This window comes from Centruroides sculpturatus, unplaced genomic scaffold (assembly GCF_000671375.1).
Source record: "Centruroides sculpturatus isolate CEXI.00-Female unplaced genomic scaffold, Cexi_2.0 scaffold662, whole genome shotgun sequence".
Taxonomy (NCBI): domain Eukaryota; kingdom Metazoa; phylum Arthropoda; class Arachnida; order Scorpiones; family Buthidae; genus Centruroides; species Centruroides sculpturatus.
This window is the reverse complement of record NW_019385051.1, coordinates 348,196-366,366: the sequence shown is the minus strand read 5'-3', so window position 1 is coordinate 366,366 and position 18,171 is coordinate 348,196. Positions and strand designations below refer to the sequence as shown.

At 41.2% G+C, this 18,171-nt stretch overlaps 1 protein-coding gene across 1 annotated transcript in view; it reads right to left on the bottom strand.

Moving 5' to 3' along the window:
- LOC111633950 (reversion-inducing cysteine-rich protein with Kazal motifs-like) overlaps positions 1 to 15,815 on the bottom strand; it is a 39,898-nt gene extending 24,083 nt beyond the window's left edge. The window contains exons 1-7 of the mRNA XM_023378605.1: positions 15,661 to 15,815; positions 10,532 to 10,584; positions 7,784 to 7,867; positions 6,305 to 6,341; positions 2,146 to 2,228; positions 1,866 to 1,947; positions 1,601 to 1,795 (exon numbers count right to left, since the gene is read on the bottom strand). Coding sequence (XP_023234373.1) covers positions 1,601 to 1,795; positions 1,866 to 1,947; positions 2,146 to 2,228; positions 6,305 to 6,341; positions 7,784 to 7,867; positions 10,532 to 10,584; positions 15,661 to 15,724 — 598 coding nt within the window. The 5' untranslated portion in view covers positions 15,725 to 15,815. The remainder of the gene's footprint in view (positions 1 to 1,600; positions 1,796 to 1,865; positions 1,948 to 2,145; positions 2,229 to 6,304; positions 6,342 to 7,783; positions 7,868 to 10,531; positions 10,585 to 15,660) is intronic.
- Positions 15,816 to 18,171: the final 2,356 nt, after the last annotated feature.

The window sequence follows — 18,171 nt, the reverse complement described above, 5'->3', positions numbered from 1 at the left end:
AGGCATAGCCAACGTACGGCCCGCTTAATGAATTTATGCGGTCCGCGATTAATCTTTGAATATTGGACTTAACTTCAAATAATTGCTGGAATGGATCCGCGATAATTCCTTATATCCTCACAATGTGAAGTGATAGAAAAGTTGAGAAATTCTGACCCCTAAAGAAAAAGGTCAACAGCTTTCTGTGCCCAATGTGAAAAGTGTATCTCTATGCACAGTTTAGTCTCTACGGGGTGACGCCACAATACGATCTCGCATCACCTGAAAATCTTGCTAGGGCCGCCTTTGCTTCGGCCAGTGAAAAAAGTTTTCTTTTCAATTCGGCCCGGGGGAAAAAACTGTTGGATACCCCTGGTCTAGATCTAGATTAAAGACGGTGAACAATATTAAAGAATGGTAAAAAAATAATTGATTGGTTAATTTTTATTTAAGACATTGCTAGAGTTTGATATTAATGTTACGAGAACGTATGATTAAAGGAAGTTTCATATTATATGTGGGTTAAGTTATTGTCGATTCCTATGGAAATTTCATTTTAATGAACAATAATTTGAAATAATTCAATTTTGTGTCAGGCTGGCCTCTACTAGGCCCCCATAACAAAACTCTGGCTATGCCAATGTTTATAACCGGGTATAAATATCATGAACTTTTACATCACAGTAAACTGTGATGTAAAAGCATCCGATCTAGGTAGTTTGATGTAGTTTTCTGAATGTGATCCTGGCTAAGATCGTTAGGATGCTCCTGTGGAACTTCATTTATATCCAAAACTGCTTCGTGGTGTCTGTGTCTGTTATGTATTGTGCCTAAGTAAATCTATAACTATTCTCTAGAGTTTAATGGCAAAATTTCCTCCGTGACTGAAAGTACCTGTATATTTTGGAGGAAAACTCCAAAACGGCAACGGATACATACGTCTTCGATAGAAGTGCATTTTAAGTGGCAGCACTAACGTACTGTACGCTAACGGCTTACGATCCTTCTAGTATTTACACATATAACGTAAATTGTGGAAGGCGGAAAGAAACCTTTCTATGTTAAACCTAAGATTAAGACACAAAAGTTGGATATTTCAATAAAGAAGAAAGCATCCATGGCCTAAATAGATAGGAAAGAGAGTCCAATTGTTCCCATTTATTCTTCGTTATTGTTAAGATGTTAGAATTTGTGTTAAGATGTCAAAGTTTTGTGTATGTGGTTTGTTATTTATTCAACTGCATTCGAAATTGCAATTGCACATGTAGCTGTCACTTTACTCAGCCAGGACGTCACCGTCCTGCTGTGACCTTTGACATTTAACTGTGACATTCCGATCATGTGTTTGGAAGGGAGGTTAAAGTCGGTGGTCAGTCTTTTGTGTATCGTGAATGGCTCTACATCATCGTATTCAATTCATTTCTTTGTTCTCATATTCGCGTGTGAACAACATAATTAAGTGCAATAACCTTAGTTGAGTTTCCAACAGATTCACCCAACAGTTGCTCTACGAAAATTTAGTGATGGTTATTAAATTTTGAGAAAGAAAAACCTGTCTCCTATTTAATTTTCGATTATCGAGCGTCATTAAAGGAATTTACGATAGAAGGAAAGAACTTACTTCGCCGAGGATCTCGGGCCGGAGTCCTTCGAGTGTACTCTCGCACGCATCTCAGCACCTCGGGAGAGTCTGAAGAACAACTTTCCAAAACGGCATCTCGGGCCGGAGGCTCGGGCCTCCCCCGATGAGCCAAGGCCCGTCGACAGGCTAGACGACAGGCAGAGCTCCGGGCTCGACCGCAACATCTGTCTCCGGCTGAAAAGAAAGAAAAAAGAGAATCGGACGGTTTCTTAGAGGACGAAGACGTTAGACGAAAGTGGCTCACCTTCCAGCCTCTCGACGCACGAATAGAAGGACAATTCGTCACTACGACGACAATGCTGCAGCAGTTCTTCGCCGTTCCGAGCCTAATGACGAACAGAGAGTCAAAGAATTAACGGCCGTATTCACAACCGAGGATCAAGAGTTTGAGTTAAAAGTTAACCAATTACCATTTACTTTAGTTTTAGTACGCGAACGCTTATTGGTTAATTTCTAACTCTGACTCTTTAGTGCGAATACGGACATAAGAGTTAGAGAGGAGTGAAGAAGAAAGAGGTACTCACGCTCAGACAAGCGAGACGACATTTGCGAGACTGGGGAAGACGACAACAGGATCTCCCGTTCCACTCTCTGCCTCCGTCGATCTCTGTGGAGAAGAAAGTAAAGAGTAGTGTTTTAGCACGCTCTTCAATCAGTCGGTAGATGATACAGTGCGTGAATATGCTGTGTTAAAATTGATTGAAAAACCTACAGAAAAGTTATAATAAAAACGTTGTTGCACAAAATTAATATTCACGATGATTCGTTTGTAGTAGAAAGGATGCATTCTCTCTCCCGGAAGGTGGTTTTGACAGAAAAGTGAGTAAGACCTAGAATCGGGTCGATCGTTTCCAACTGCATATGGAGTAACGGAGATTGCCTAATCGGAGGATTTGGAGGGAAACGACTTGAGTTGCGGTGGGAGGAAAAGAGAGAGAAGAAAAACATATGGAACGACAAATCTTCTGTATAAGTTTACCTCAGTTATTATTCCGAAACTTTCTTTTTGAGGAAGAAACTCTCTTTAAATTTGCTACATATAGTTGAATATACAGAAAACAACAGACATATACTGTGTTGAAATATATCGGAACGAATACCACCAACTTCGAGAAATTACAGAAAAATCCCGAGAGTAAAATTCGTTGTTCCTTACGAACCATGTTATTTAAATAGAGAGCAGTAATGGTTTATCTATATTTCTTATGTAACACTTAATATAAAAACAACAACCAGTCTATCATAGACATATACTACATTTAAATAATTTATAATAATGTCTGACGGCTATCAAAATTACTTTTTTAACATTTCCGAACTTTTAAAAAATCAATTATGTTATTAGACTGCTATAAAAATTGTTTTTAAAAGCTCTTCGGACGTCTACGAATTTATGACAAAAAAGAAGAACGGACAACTTCTCTGTTTGTTGATAAATTCCATTTCGTGGAACAGAGTCCGAATGAAGGCGATGAGGTTTTCGTAAAATTCTTCCATAAAGAAATTTAAAAAGCAACGAAATGATTGGAAAAATTCTAGTATGAAATTATTATTCTTTGCTAGAAATCGATATCCTAACCAAAGACTAACCAAGTTAACGGACGAAACACTTTCATCAACCGCCTTCTAATTTTAAATGACATGTTTTTCTTGTCCGCCCATTTTCTTTTAGACGAAAATAACAGTCTTTATGGACAGCTCGTGGACATTGTCTTAGTATCACGCTTTTGTTCGCAATTGTTTTCGTCACGCGCTTTCTCCGCCTTCCCCTCTAATCCTTCCGGTGACGCCCGCAAATGGCCAAGTGAATAAAATCGTTAAATACGGCTTATTGGTCCCTGGTTAGTGCCTGACAGCCGGCTAGCCGGGAAGAGTTTTCTGGTTTTCTTCACGTGTCTAATACGTAAACAAGGGCCAGTTTCCCGTAGAAGAGTTCTCCTGGGAGGCATTCCTCTTGACAGATCGTCGTCGTGTTGCGTTGACTTATCCATACAACAACAACCTCCCGAAGAAGCACCGGGGAGGCATTTCCTGGAACGGACTTTTACAACCGCCGACTCTTTCTTTACGGGTAGAAATCGTATCGATCGGAGACGACATTCGTAGGCTTCGTCCGAAGGAGAGGTCATACGTCACGCCGCAGGACACCACCTCCCAGTCCTCCACAGCGCACGATAACGTCGGGGAGGCCAAGACCCGACTCGTCAGCAGGAAATCGACTTCTTTCCTCGTCTCCCGTCGTTCGTGTCATATAGGAAGGAGCGCCTTCCTCCACCGAGCGCTAACCATTCCGCCCAGAAAAAAAAACAAAAAAAAAAAAAAAACTTAGAAATCGGACAATTTCCAACCCCCGTCCATCAACTGCCGAAAGGTACTGTACCCCGATACTACCTATTGACCACCAGGCCAACGCACAACGCGTGAGCAACTACAGATCGCTGTGTGTATTCGGCCTGGATTCGGTTCCTCCTGGAGGATCGCTGTTTTTCAATTCGGTTTCTGAATGAAATGATTCATTGATTTGGTGACTTCTACTGACTCATATCATTATGAGAAAAAATTTTCAAAAGAAAGGCAAATTTGTAAATAAATGAATGATTCAATGAATGATTTTGACTTCTAAATCGATTCGTCGATCAAACGATTCGAAGGAATCGAGTAATTATGTAGGTTTTCATGGTCAATAAATTTTTTAATCGTACAGTAGTCGTTATATGTTGTCGAGAAAAAATATAATTAATATATAAATAACGAAGTTCAAACTTGGGAAAGCAGTGATCGAGTGGATAAAACCACTGAATAACTGGTAAATCGGTCAGTTGGCGAGGTTGCGAGTTCGCACACTCACTAACGACCGAATGCGTGAAGTTTTCCGGGCCTTCTTCACGTGTCTAACACCTGAATAGGGACCAGTTTCCCATAAAAGTCCTCCCGGGTGGTACTTTCCCCTTGGCATATCGCCATGTGTTGTGTTGACTTATGCCATCAATCTAATCAAAGATGGGGAAAAATAAAGATAAACTTTTAGATCTGAGATGGATATAGTTTATTATCTAGAGTTTTTTTTATTATCATTTTTGTCAGATATAGAAACTAGACTGAGGGAAGAGATTCTGTAGTATAAAGAGTAATTCTTTGGATAAATTCCTGTAACAACGGAATCTGCCTATTTAGTCACTTTGACACTTACCTATAATTATGATGATAACCGGCCACTAACATTAAGCGGGTAGGGAAGTCTACGAATAGATAATTATGGTTTTATTGATTCTGCCATTAGAAGTCATATTAAAATAATTTAAAAATGTATAATTTGATGCTTTATTAATAATAATAGTTATTATTATTAATTAATGTACAATTCATTCAGTATTGTTTCCCAGCTATCATTTATCAGAACAACTAGAGCATAATTGAAATAAGAAATACCAACGTACTACTGTACTGCGAACAAATAATTTATTAACGTGCACTGGTTAAGGCAGATAACAATTGCATATTATCAGTCACATATTTACGTTGATAGCGCGAAAAGTGCATTTTTATCTATTTATCCTAAGATTATAATAACCATTGATACAACTAAGAAGTCTGGCGAATAGTAAATCCAACGACTAAATAAATCCAATCAACACGTAATATTACATTAGCAATAGGAAAATTCGAGTAGAAATTTCCAAATATCTTCCATTAATGAACTATATTTCAAATATATATTGTATTGCCGTTGTACAAATTCTGTTAATAATCAAAATAAATCCTCTATTAAATAAAATTCAAACTACAATAAACAAAGAGCACGCTTAATAGTGTCGTCTCTTGTCGTTTCAAACAATAAGCACAAAATTATTAAATGAAATATACAATTGCAAACTAAATATAGACAATATATAAGAAAATTCGAAATCAAAATCAACATTCTATTAAATAGAGAAAATAATGGTAAATAAACATTCGGTTCCGTTCCGGATTACCATCCTACATCAAAAGTTCAAAGACTTTTCCATTTAAAAGTGCTAGATTTGCTCGAACTAAACAAATCGCGAGTAGTAATGGATGATTCGCGATCGATCGAATCGATCACCAATCATCTATTACTACTTTAAATCCAAGGACGTAACGGATAGAGAGAGAGGATTCCGATTTCCTCCAACCCAACCTTTCTTCTCTGTTACTAAAGGTTTCGGTATTGAATCAGTGATGTTAGAATAGAGCTTTGTTTGTTTTTTTTTTATTAATATCGATATTGTATAATTGTAAAACAACGTTTTAACAATAAAATGTATATTGATCGTATGTTACAAATGTGTTACAGCAATATTTCACGATGCTTCCCATTTATTAGAAGGCGCTAAACGTTAATAAATTTCTTTTTTTTTTTATTTAGTTCTTTACCGAAATAATTTAAAAGCATTTAGAAATGGAATTATGGGCAGTTTTAATGATTACTCTTTAAAATTCAATAAATTAAACTATTTCTGAACTCGATTCTAGGGATAGACTTTGATTGACGCTTAGGAAATTAATTTTAATGTGTAACTTATATATAATTTTAAACGTTTTAAACGATGACAATTCTGGTATGAAACGTATGGATGCTATGGAAATTAGAGATCCGAAAAGGATCCGAGGCGCATCCACAAAAAGGAGAAAGGAAAAGAGAAAGTGCAAGAAAGCACTTACCTTGAAAAGTCTGGCGGATGCAGTCCCAAAAAGCCACCTGAAAATGAAAAAATGCTTGGATAGTCGCTCGAAACCAGATGAAATCCTTCTGCGCCTCCTTCCCTAGACCAAAGTTCTTTGGCTTCCGGTTTCCGTGGGTCGAAAAGCATATAAAAGAGAAGGAACCAGTTTCTTTCGTTTTAAAATCCATCTTACTTCCATCGACGGATCAGCGTATTAAATTTCTGAACGAAACGTCAGATAAAACATCACTTCCGAATTTTTGTGGATGAGTGAGTGGTTATGAACAAAAATTCGGTACTCTAACAGTTCCGACAAATCGTCAAACCGGGTGGTTTGAATACATGTCTCGCCCGATCAATTAAAAATAAATTTAAAATTTAAAAAAAAATTATGATAAAGCATGCTCGTATGAGCTAGGTATTTCATTTCGGAAGGTTTGGGTACAAATCCATCTGTACCAGATGCGTGTGTAGCCAAAGGTAACATACGGAGACAAAAACCATTTCGTGATTAGTGTCTAAATCATACACGAAACGATTTCGACTCCAATTGTTCTTTGGTGTCGGCATTAATTTTTACGCAACCTCCTCCTAACTCTCTTGTTTAAACTTAATTTCGTAATTCCTGACTTTTTAATCGGTTAAGTACAAAAAATGACTTAAACACTCCTCTATTACTGAATAAAGACAGGACCTCCTTTTACCGAGTGATCAGAAATGGCTGTCATTTTCATTCAGTAAATGCCAAGCAGGTTTAGGGTGCTAAAATCGAAAACTTAAGTTAGGGCAATTATCTTTCTCCAAGTAATTTAACCTAAATAATTTTAAACTGGATACTAATGCTTAAAAGAATGGAAAATTTCAAATAAAATGTGACATTTTTCTTTGGCCAGACAACGCTCTGTTGAAGAACGTAAATTGTATCGTACACAGAAGGATTTGTGTTATAATGCATTAAAACTCGGATCGCAATTAATTTCTATTAAAATTCTATTAAAATATGTAAAACGCTAATCAGTTTGTTTTCGATGTTCATTATCAAATAATTTTGTATGCGTAAAATACTTGAGATAAATAAATAACAATTTTTTTTTTCACAAATAAAACTATCCAAAAAATAATATTTAGTGTTATTATTACTCTGAATAGTTTGTATTCTAACGTCTTTCTGAATTGATAAATTTGTCACTAGCTATGTACTGAACGCATGGTTTCTTTTTCAAACTTTAAATAGATTCGGACACATTAAGGTTCTTAAAAGTGTCCGTCTGAACTGTTTGGAGTATGGATGCATTGAGGTGTAACACCGGCCCGAGAGAGTCGAGAACCACCGCGTTACATCATAGGCTATCGTTCGTTCGCTCGCTCCTAGATGGCGTTTCCGTCAGATACCGGTTCCTTTTAAACGGGGGTTCACTTTCCCCCCTCGCGGTAAGTGTCGAACGGAGCGGAATGGGAAGGAGGCGTCGCCCCTCACCAGTAACTTGGAGCAGAGAAGATCGAGTCGGTCGTCTGTCTTGGATCTCTCCTCGTCGTCCAAAGCCACCTCCACCAGAGACACCTGCGGAACACATTTAAGTCACTATTACCGTTCTCCTCGTCCACGTCTATCGCCGGTTTCTAAATAAACCCAAATCTATCCTCTCTCCGCGCCCTTAACGCTTCTCGTCTTGTCCTTTTTTTCATACGCATCCTCCGATTTCGACTATCCTAAGCCGCTACGCGCACGAAAATAAGGACCGCGGCGACTATGGCCAAATTTCCGCACCGAAAGGCCGAAAGAAACTAAGGAAAGTGCGCTTTCCGCCGCGCGGCACCCTAAACGCCGTCTCGGGCGTCCGACCGCGACCAACCCCGTCTCGTGGAAATTGGGCGTAACGAACCTCCCCTCCGCTTCTCTCCCTCCGTCCACCGCAAACCTTCTCGTCACGTGGAGAAAGAAGTCGCGGAGTTTCTCCGGATACCTTTCGTCACGCTTCGATAAATACGCGAAGTTAGACGGGGGATTTCCAGGAGGAAAGTAACGCTGGGGGGAGTGGGACGAAGAGGAGACCCCGAATTTGTAGAGAGAGAGAAAAGCGGACATTTTAGACGTGGTACACATCTAGCTGCCCGGCCGACGAAGTCTTGCAAACAAAATTAGCAAAATCTGCACGGTTTAATGTAATTAAAGGCGTGAAGCATTAGAAGAATCGCTGACATACAGAAGGACGAACTGGAAACGTTTCACGACGCGTATTTGTCGCATGCAAAATAAAATTTCGGTAACCAAATACTTCTCTTCCCCGGAGATTTCTTTATATTCGATCGGAGGTGAACGCGTCTGTCTCTTAACAATAGAAAACCACCACCTCCCTCTCTAATGGTCGACTGATCACCGCCAAAAACTCCATTACTCGTTTCTCTATAGAAATCCGCAGCCAAAGTTATCCGAGATATAAAGAGGAGAAAATCCTTTGAAAACAAAGAAAATTACTTAGGGAAAGTGTATGGAACACTACCTGTAACCGGAGCCGTCAAGAGCTTGTATGAAGCTCGGACTACCTTTAGCCATTGTTCTTTCTGAACAAATGAAATACGTAGAATGATCTTTATTACTTAAAAGCAGTCTTACAAATTTTATTTTCTATTAGCAAGAATAAAATTAATTTTAAAGGGGTAGGAATTACTAAGGAACCCCAAATTTTCTTCACATCAGAGGGAAAATCTCCTCTAGACGGTCCTATCTATAATTTCTGTGTTTAACTGAGCTTAAAGCTGTGGTCGGTTTCTCTTTGTTTTTTGGACTACAGCTGACGCGCCCTTTCATCGACTGATCGTAGATGGCTGCAGATCGGAGCGTCCGAAGAGAAAGTCCCCGCGCTTCCTCGGGGAGGGAAAGTCGGGGCGAGAAAAACGGAATTCGCGGGAGGGGCACTTCCAAGAAGGCGAAGAAACTCAACACCTCGGCCTTCCGCCGGGGAAGAGGGGAATGTAGGTGAGGCGCCCACCCGTTCCTTCCTTCCCCGTTTTTCGCCCGTCCACCGCCGTAAATCTCCACCTCCCGCGGTCGTTTCTACCCTTTCTCCTCGGACGCGTCCTGCTCCTTTCCCGGAAGAAACTTCTGGAGGAACCGATGCCAGTTCTTCGCGGATTGGTCGCTTCATTCTTCTGTCCGTAACCGAGGAAGGCGCGACACGACGCGACGCGAAAGCGGCATTCTTTGCGTTTAAGGTGATCTAAACGAAGAGGTAGTTTTTCGTTTCGTGCAGTCTTTCGAGCGCGACACCCCTCTTCTCGTTTTGTCGACGGTCGACTGCCAACAAGGGGTCCGGTCTTAACTACTTTCGGTATCCGAGGAGGCTTACGTGATACGTTCGAAGTCAAACTATGAGTGAGCGCTTTGGATGCAATTATCTGAAATCCGATTTAGCCTAAAGGGAATTTTTAATATAATTGAAACAAACTGATAGTTTATACCCTATTCTCAACATATTTTCATCACCTTTAAAGTAATTTACTAATTGCACCTCGATTATCGGTAAGCACTTGTCTCTTAATATTTTGTTAATAATAATTCGAACGTATACAATCAATTCGATCAATCAACCGTCAATGTTATAGTTCACACGTCATTAGACTCATGTTGTATACGACAAATAATGCTTTAAGCCGATCGGTCTGCTCGGTTTCCGGCAGTAAATATCCAATTTTTAGTTTTTCTTTTTTTTGATTTTCTACGACGCGATCGCGCGTAGGTATAAGCACGTGTGTCGCTACTTGCATGCTTCATCTTTCAAACGAAACGGAGTGGAGTGTTTTTTAGTAGTGAGCGACAGTTTCGTGTAACATTTCAGTCGCTTACACTTCGTGTAAATCGGGATTTATTCACTCGCACGAGTTCGACGTGGGCCTCCCTCGTCCTCGGAAACGTCGCGAATTACCGAAAGTAATTAAGACTTGCTCCGATAAACCGAGACCACTAAATGACTGTATAAAAATATTTTTATACAGTCATTTCGCAGGTGTTATTATTGCATACATTATTGGTTTGAACGCGTTACGGCTTTGAGGCGCGGCGTGGGATCTTCGACCGGAAATAGGGGTGCCAAATCCTCACGTCCGTCTGTCTGTTCGACTGTCAACGGAAGGGAAGAAGAGAGAGTGTGGGGGGGTTGGTTTCGTGTCCGAACTTGGCGGGGAAGCGAGCGACCGTACGTAGATTTTAGGAAGGAAAGTGTCTTACTTGTTCGCAGGCCGATCTGCAAGATCCCGTGGTCAGAGTACAACACCTCGGAACTGAAAAATAAAAAAACCGAATGATGAATTACTAAAAGGTAGAGTTAAGCACGATTTCCGTTCGTCTTTCCACAAAGCATCTGGGATGGAGAGGGATCCGACGCGAATCATTAGCGTCGGCGACGGACGACGAAAAAGTCGGGCGGCGGCGTGATGTACCGGAAAACCAGACGTCCCGGGCCAAGAAGGGTCGACGGACGTCCGGCGCGACGACGCGACCCGTCAGTCCATGCGTGTCCCTTTCCGCTCGAGACTTGTGGTAAAGACAGGCGACGAACGGGAACCGATTCGTGAGAAACGAAAATATCCTTCCCTTCTACCTCTACTTCGTTCCGACCCATTATTCACCCTCGTCTCTCCCCGGACTACTTCAACCTTTCTCGAATCTCTAAAATCGCATGCTTTCTACTAGATACATTTCTTTTGGTATTTTCTTATACCTAATATTGACGGAAAAACGAGAGAACCGTTTTCCGGATAAACGAAGGCGAAAGAGCGGGTCCTTCCCACCCGATTGCGTCGGTTTTTGGTCGCGAGACGTTTGTTCCGGTTTCCGGTCTGAAGCTTTTTCCCTCGCCGACACGTGTTCGTAATTAAACGCGCGTTTTGTGGCGACTAATTCGTCGTGGGACGCGGGAGGAGTCATCCTCCCCTCCACGCCGCCCACACGCGCCCATCGTCCTGGTGGACGATTACCCAAAATCGGTCCGAGGAGAAGGATTTCGACGAAAGCCCGGAAAGAAAGAATGGAAGAAACGAATCCACTCTAATTGTCGCGGGGCCAATTTTCTCGGACCTGTTGGAAAAGCGGCTCTAAACCGTTCTCTCTGACGTAATACGATGCGCACACTGTGACCCGGAAAAATATTCCAATCGTCAATGATAATAGAACAGAAATTTTAATAGGCAATGCAATTTGCTAACGTTCATACCTGTTCTGCATTATTTCGAGAACAGAGATGGAGCGTTTTTAACAGAGACAGTTTGTGTCTCTGTTAAAAACACGTGTCATTATATGTGTATTCTTCCAAATATATTCTTTGAATACTCGAAATACAATATATTAAAATGATTGTGGTTCGAAGATCGACAACTAAAGGCCGGTTATCAGGGGACAGAGACCGGGGGATGATTAGGGAGGCGGTGGGTTTGCACTCGAACCTTCAAGTTTAGATAGACGAAAGTAATCTTTCGGATACGAAAGATTGAAGTTAAGGGTCGTCTCTGTCTTCCCGATATTCCATCGGAGGAGAGGACAGAGTATTTTTCCACACCTACGAAAGGGACAAGGATTAGTGTGTGGATATAAGTTCTTGCGTGTAATGTCTAGCGTGCAGCAAAACGTCGTCAATTTGGATCGTATCCACGTTACGCAAAGCTTTGAACAGCATGGATATGACGTCAAATCGAATTCGTTTCTCTGCACACTACACGCTACACGCAATAGTTTTAATCTAGCTTTTTAACAGGATTTAGCGCGACTAACGACAGAAATGAGAAGAGAAAATAGACCTATTAACTATTACGACACTCGGCTAAAACGAAATATTTGATGGATTCGCGGTATCAGCCTGCGCCTATTTATCAAACAATTTACTAATAATATCGAAGCGTTTTATCCAAATCTAGTTAGGTACGCGATTCGACGCTATTGTTTTTGGATATTATAAACTATTATACGGTCCGTAACATTGATACGGTCCGTAACATACAGTACGTAAAACCTATGTTAGATTTTTTTCTATAGGTTCATACGTAGCCATTATACGAGCGGTTGTGATAAAACGCTTGCACACCATCGCAGTTAACAATAGAAAGAATTGGGTCTAATAGAAATTCTCCAGTTTATAATGGAAAACAGTTTTAGCTTTACTGTAGTCAAATCTAAGTAATTGGTCGATTAATTTGGTAACAAATAGGATTAATGGTAATACTATGTAAAAGATGCTGTTGTTTCTCTCTTTACATAACCTAACCTAACCTAACCGGGCTTCTGGATTATTATTATTATTATTATTATTATTATAGACGGAACTATAAAAGAGTTCTTCTGTCCCGTCTGTATTGTGAAATTTTGCTTGTACTGTACTTTTAAATTGTCATCAGCCAATCTCGTCTAATCTGATGTTAGTGGAAAAGCACAAGAGGAATTACAGAAAAAATAAAATAAGCAAACGCCGATGGGAGGAGACGTTGCCACGGGCGACCGAACAAAGCAACTAAATGAATCGTCGGCCGGGACGTATCCGGCTACAATCATCCACCAATATTTTCCAGCCGACTCGAACTCGAACCAGAGCAATCTGCATCTACTCGAGTAGGTAACAGTACAGAGGCTTTTATCTCCCGAACAGTCGGATCGACAGCGATTCTAAGGAAACGCCTGTGGGAAAAGTCGACAAACAGACAAACAAACTTATTTACTTAATTTATACAAGGATATTCCGACTGGGAATGGAATAATTTCTAATAAGAGAAATCTGGAGTTCCGATGACACGCTGCAGAATCAATACGAAAAAATTACAGTAACCTGACACAAAACCATATGCTTAGTGCTGTATTGCCAAGCAGAACGAATGGTACCGTACTGTACTGTACAGTACAGTACGGTATATATCAACGTAGACGTAAATAGTTAAAACGCGTGCTTTTCTTGTAGCGGAAATTTCCCAAAGAACAATATTTGTGAAATTAAATTTTTCTATGGAGCGCAAAAACAGTAAAATGGTTCGGGCTGCACGATACAAACTGGATGACCGACGATTGCATCTTCCCGGTCTACAGGAGAGAATTCGTTACCCGACGAGAGCCAGACAAGGAAAAAAGCGAGTTGAGCGAGTCAAACGGAAGGGATCGATGGTTAATTTAGGAAAAAAACAGCGCGTGAAAAAAAAGACGGACGAAAGATAGCCGAGGATTCGAACTAAAAATTTAACTACTAGGAGTATTAGGAGAATAGTTTACGGAGCCAAAAGGTGAAATATTAATGGTAAACATAAAGGTGTCGACCTTTATATTTACCATTAATATTAACGAGAGAACGAAGGGAGAGAAAAGTAGCGTGGTTTGAAGGAGGAGGACAAAGAACGAAAGTGGCGAGGACACTTAACACGGGCCACCCGAGGTTCCCGGGCCAAAGCGATCTTCCATGACTTTTTCTACTGTCCTCATACTGTCAAAATCCTTAAACATACAGTATTTACGTTATATGTCATTTATAAACCCGCGTAGTCTGAAAACAAGACTATAAACAATAAATTTTAAGAATAGTTATTCATATTATTCGTGTTTCCTTTACAAATTAGTTAACTTTGTCAATATGTGAGAATTGAGAATTATAACAGTTTAATAAACGTGTAAAACTCCTTTAAATATTAAAAAAATGGTCAAGCATTTATAGACTAAAATGTGATGTTTCTAGTGTTTCAGTCCGATTCCACGTCAAAAGAGTGTCTCGCGACCTTTTACCACAAAAAGGGCGCCCACTCCTGGCTTAAAAAGGGGGAAGGAGGATAAGGTAATATTTCGAAAGGGAGGAAAACCCGGAGAGACGTATTAAAGACGGGAAGAAAAGAAAGGAGAGACAGAGGAACAGAGGTAAAGAAAAGCGAAGGACGGAGGGGAGCCGTCGATTCAAACAGTCCTTACGGACGTTGAAGAATGTCGAGCGACCGTAAAACGGGTAAAAAGTACGAGTCCGGTCGACTCTACCCTACTTCTTTCGAACCACGAGAAAGAAGCGGAGAGAAAACGGATCCAAACACCGGAACTCGGGTAAACAAAACCCTACGGCGACTCTACAGAAAATTTCATAATTAATTAATTGCCGGTTGACGCCGTCTCGAGACCGAAACGCGTCCTCGGCATTTAAAGGAATTACGGACAATTTCCGTCCGAGGCAAAGAGTCGAAGGGGCTAGACCCATGAAGAACTTTCTGCGCAAAAAATGAAGTAAAGGAAGAAGGAAACGCTTCTCTCGCCGGTGTCTCCAGTTCGACAGAATGCCCAATGACTCGGGAATGTAAAAGGAAGGAATTCATAACACGCCAAGGAACGGAAGGGGAATTATGGGAAGCAGATTCCGTCGTCCAGTTAAAATCTTCGATCGTCTATTAATCGACGGAATATTGTTTTGGATGAAGTGACTACGTGTGAAGACAGGACTCCGTCTACTACCGACGGCCACGGGATTTGCCGGAACACCTGGTAACTATTCCTGCGGTTGGAAGCCGCGCCCGCCGGAAGAGTTACGCAACGCGCTGTTACTTCCTCTAGCGTTAAAAGCCGTAAATGTGACGTAGGAACTTCTACAGCCAATTCTGCCTCACCTTCCGACATTTTCTGGGGGACCGAGCTGTCGATCGTTCGTTCTTCGAGCTTAATGCTAAACGCTAACGCTTTCTTCCCATTCTTTGTTAATTGTATTTATTTTAGAAGAGGCCGAGCGGCGTCTTTCCGGTAAGAAGGAAGCTTGGCTAGGCCTAAGAGGACCCCGACCACCGAAATTGGCAGATTCGGCCGTAAATAAACGTCGTAAATGTCGTCTTAAGAGAAAAGTGAAGGCTCGTTTTCTCTTTCTCCCGGAAACGCTCCCTTTGGAGGAAGTAAATTAACCCGTCCGGGACGAGGGAGACAAAATGTCCCGGGTAACGTACAGCACTTCTCGGAAAGAAAGAAAAAGGAAACTTCCTTTGGCCCGAGATTCCCGGATAAGAAGCGGTCGGGGGTGGAAGATTCCGCCCGTCGGAAGAAACGCTGTCTATCCCTCGCGCCGCTTTTTCCATTCAAAGTTTCTCTCCTCCGCTTCCCACTTCAACTTCTTCGCTTCTCCCGAACGGGAGAATTCGTCCGGGACGTTCCGAACGGAAGATCGACCGAAGAGAGAGAAATCGCGGTTGAAAGGTCCCGGGGTGGGGAAGAGGGGCGTTTGCCCGTTTACTCGGACGCGGCGGAGGAGACGCCGGCTTTCTATTTCGGGACTGACTATTTGTGTCTTGGTCTGGAAGAAGAGAGTCGACGAACCGTCGGAAGAAGGAAAGGAGGAAACGGGCGAAGAAGTGGAAGATCGTACTCACCTTGAGCGCCAACGGGACGGAAGAGGGTCGCCGCTAAGCACACCATCACCGCCGTCGCTTCCATCTTCGCGCGCCTGGCGTGACCGGCCGCGCCACAAGAAAGTTAGTGGAGTCGTGCGTCGACGACCGCGACCGCCGTCTCTCTTCCCATTGGTCCGTCCCTCCGGTCGCGCCGCGTGACGTGCCGGCGGAGGGGGAGGTCGAATCGGCGCGACTCCCGGCGGCCGGCGGCAGAGTTAACCCAAGACGGGACTCTCCTCCCTCCCTGCCGCCCGACCGCGGTGTCGTCGCGGATCCGTCGCGAGCTTCGAGCAAGCGCCCACTGAGAAGGGGAGACGTTGGGTAAAAAGGAGAAAAGTGATTCGAGGGTTTGGGCTGCCATCACCGAAAGTTTCAGAGAGAGCGATTTTTTTCTCGACAGTCTCCGGCCAATGAGTCGGCCGAAGGAGACGGATGGCATCTTGTTTATTCTTATCTTTATTGTTGATTCTTCCCCTGGTGCTGATAGACGGGAAGATAGGGGTGACGACTTCTGGCCGATCGTACTTGATCCGAGAACCGTTTAAATCTGCCTGTCTTTAGCAAACTTACGGAAGCGCAAGACGTAACCGAAATTTCTGCGTATATTCTCCGACGAAAGAGCAGAAAATAATTGGTCCAAAACAAAAATAGGTTTTCTATTTTTAGTCAAAGGTAGAGGAGGTTTTTAGTCGTCGTAGCCGAAACGCACTCTAAATCAGGAAACTCTTCCACCAATCAGAATCGTTTTCTCTCTTCGTCCGACCGCTGCAGAATTTCGAAGGTGTTTAAGGAACTGATGAGAGAAAGTCTTCGTTTTTCTGCCGGTTAACTATCTTCCCGAGATCCCGTCTCGGACCGAGCACACCCAAACTACACTTTTCAGTTTGGTCGGTCCGGAGTCATCTCCCTCCTTCTGTTTACCAGACGCGTGCGCTATCTCGGGATACTAACGACTCGGGTGGAGAGATGTCGTTCTATGTAAGTCCCTTAGGAATTTCCTAAATTCCTTTTCGGTTTCGTTTTATTTCGTTCCCTGTAAATTATCTCCAGAGAAACTCTCCTTTTCCTCTTCGCTCGACCCGTCTTTTACGGATAACAAAGAAGAAGGCAGGATTTGCTCTTGGGTGCAGCCACGTTGTTCCTATCCCACATAAAAAGGCCCTCTCTTATGAGAATATTAATTTTAAAAAAGTTATTACTAAATTAATTAATTAACAAAATTTAAAAAAATGCAACGTACTGTACAATTTATAACACTATATTGGACGGCATTTGGCTTTATAAAAAGGTCTTCTTAATGCCTACAGGACGAAAAAAGATTTTTAAAAATCCTTTATGTTGTACAAGATTAGTCGAAATTTCATTAAATTACGTACAGTACACATTTAGGCCCATTTTCTGCATTTTAGAGTTTTATTTTTGTATCTAAATTGCATAATAATAAGATTAGACAAAAAGAAAATACTAATCGAATTTCTGGCTGTTGCGGTTTCGAAACTTGTTATTAATTTAAATGAAAGACATTTATAAACTCCCGTTCAATTGACAACGTCGAAAATACATTTAATCTATTCTAAGTCACGGATGTCCTCAAATGTGTTTCTATTTATTTTAATTTTAAAAAAGTATTTTCCTCGCTGGCCACAGAAACAGGCAACGTCAGCAAACACGTATGAATACGAACAAAGAAAACATTAATCTTTTTCATAAATACATTTTTATTGGTGTCATTTTCTTCGAAAAAAACGTAAAAATATTTTATTTCGTGAATTAAATCTGTTCCTGAAATGTTATTTTTTTAATCTGTTAACAAAACTTCTAACATAAACCCGTATAATGTATAGGAACAGAAAGTTCTTCCTTTCCCTAATCGTTCGAATTAAGATTCAGGTGGACTAACGAATAAAGAGCAATGGACGTCAAACTAACATAAAATTTTGGATCGAATGATGGACAGATTTTGTGTTTAAATAGCCATAGTCCGGAGAAGTCCAATCTCTATTTTTAGCATCCCGTAGCCAGGAATAAATGATTAGCTATAGAGGCAAGCTGAAAAATTCTGTTATTTTTCACGATTCTAGTCAGCGGTAGGCATATTAATTACAGTCCAGGTGTAAAATACGTAACGAAATTTAAGTCACGAAACGAAAGCGTATAGCCTATACCTATTATATAACTTTAAATAACTTGCATATGGTCCTAGCACTGACAACTGATATATGAGCGAGTAAGCTGAGGTGACTTAGTTACCTTATAGCCAAACCCTTCAAGCTACTGCTCTGATTTTAAGTTGACGATCTTTCTTCGTGTACAAATTTTTTTTTAATGAATAACTTTCTACATCATATTAATAAAATAGAGTTAAACGCTTTAAAGTACACCTTTTATGTTTTTTCTATCATGAGAACTGTTCTCTTTGGATTTCCGATAAAAGTTTATTTTACTCGAAATCACCAAATTCGTTCAAAAGGGCGCTTCTACTCGATCCTT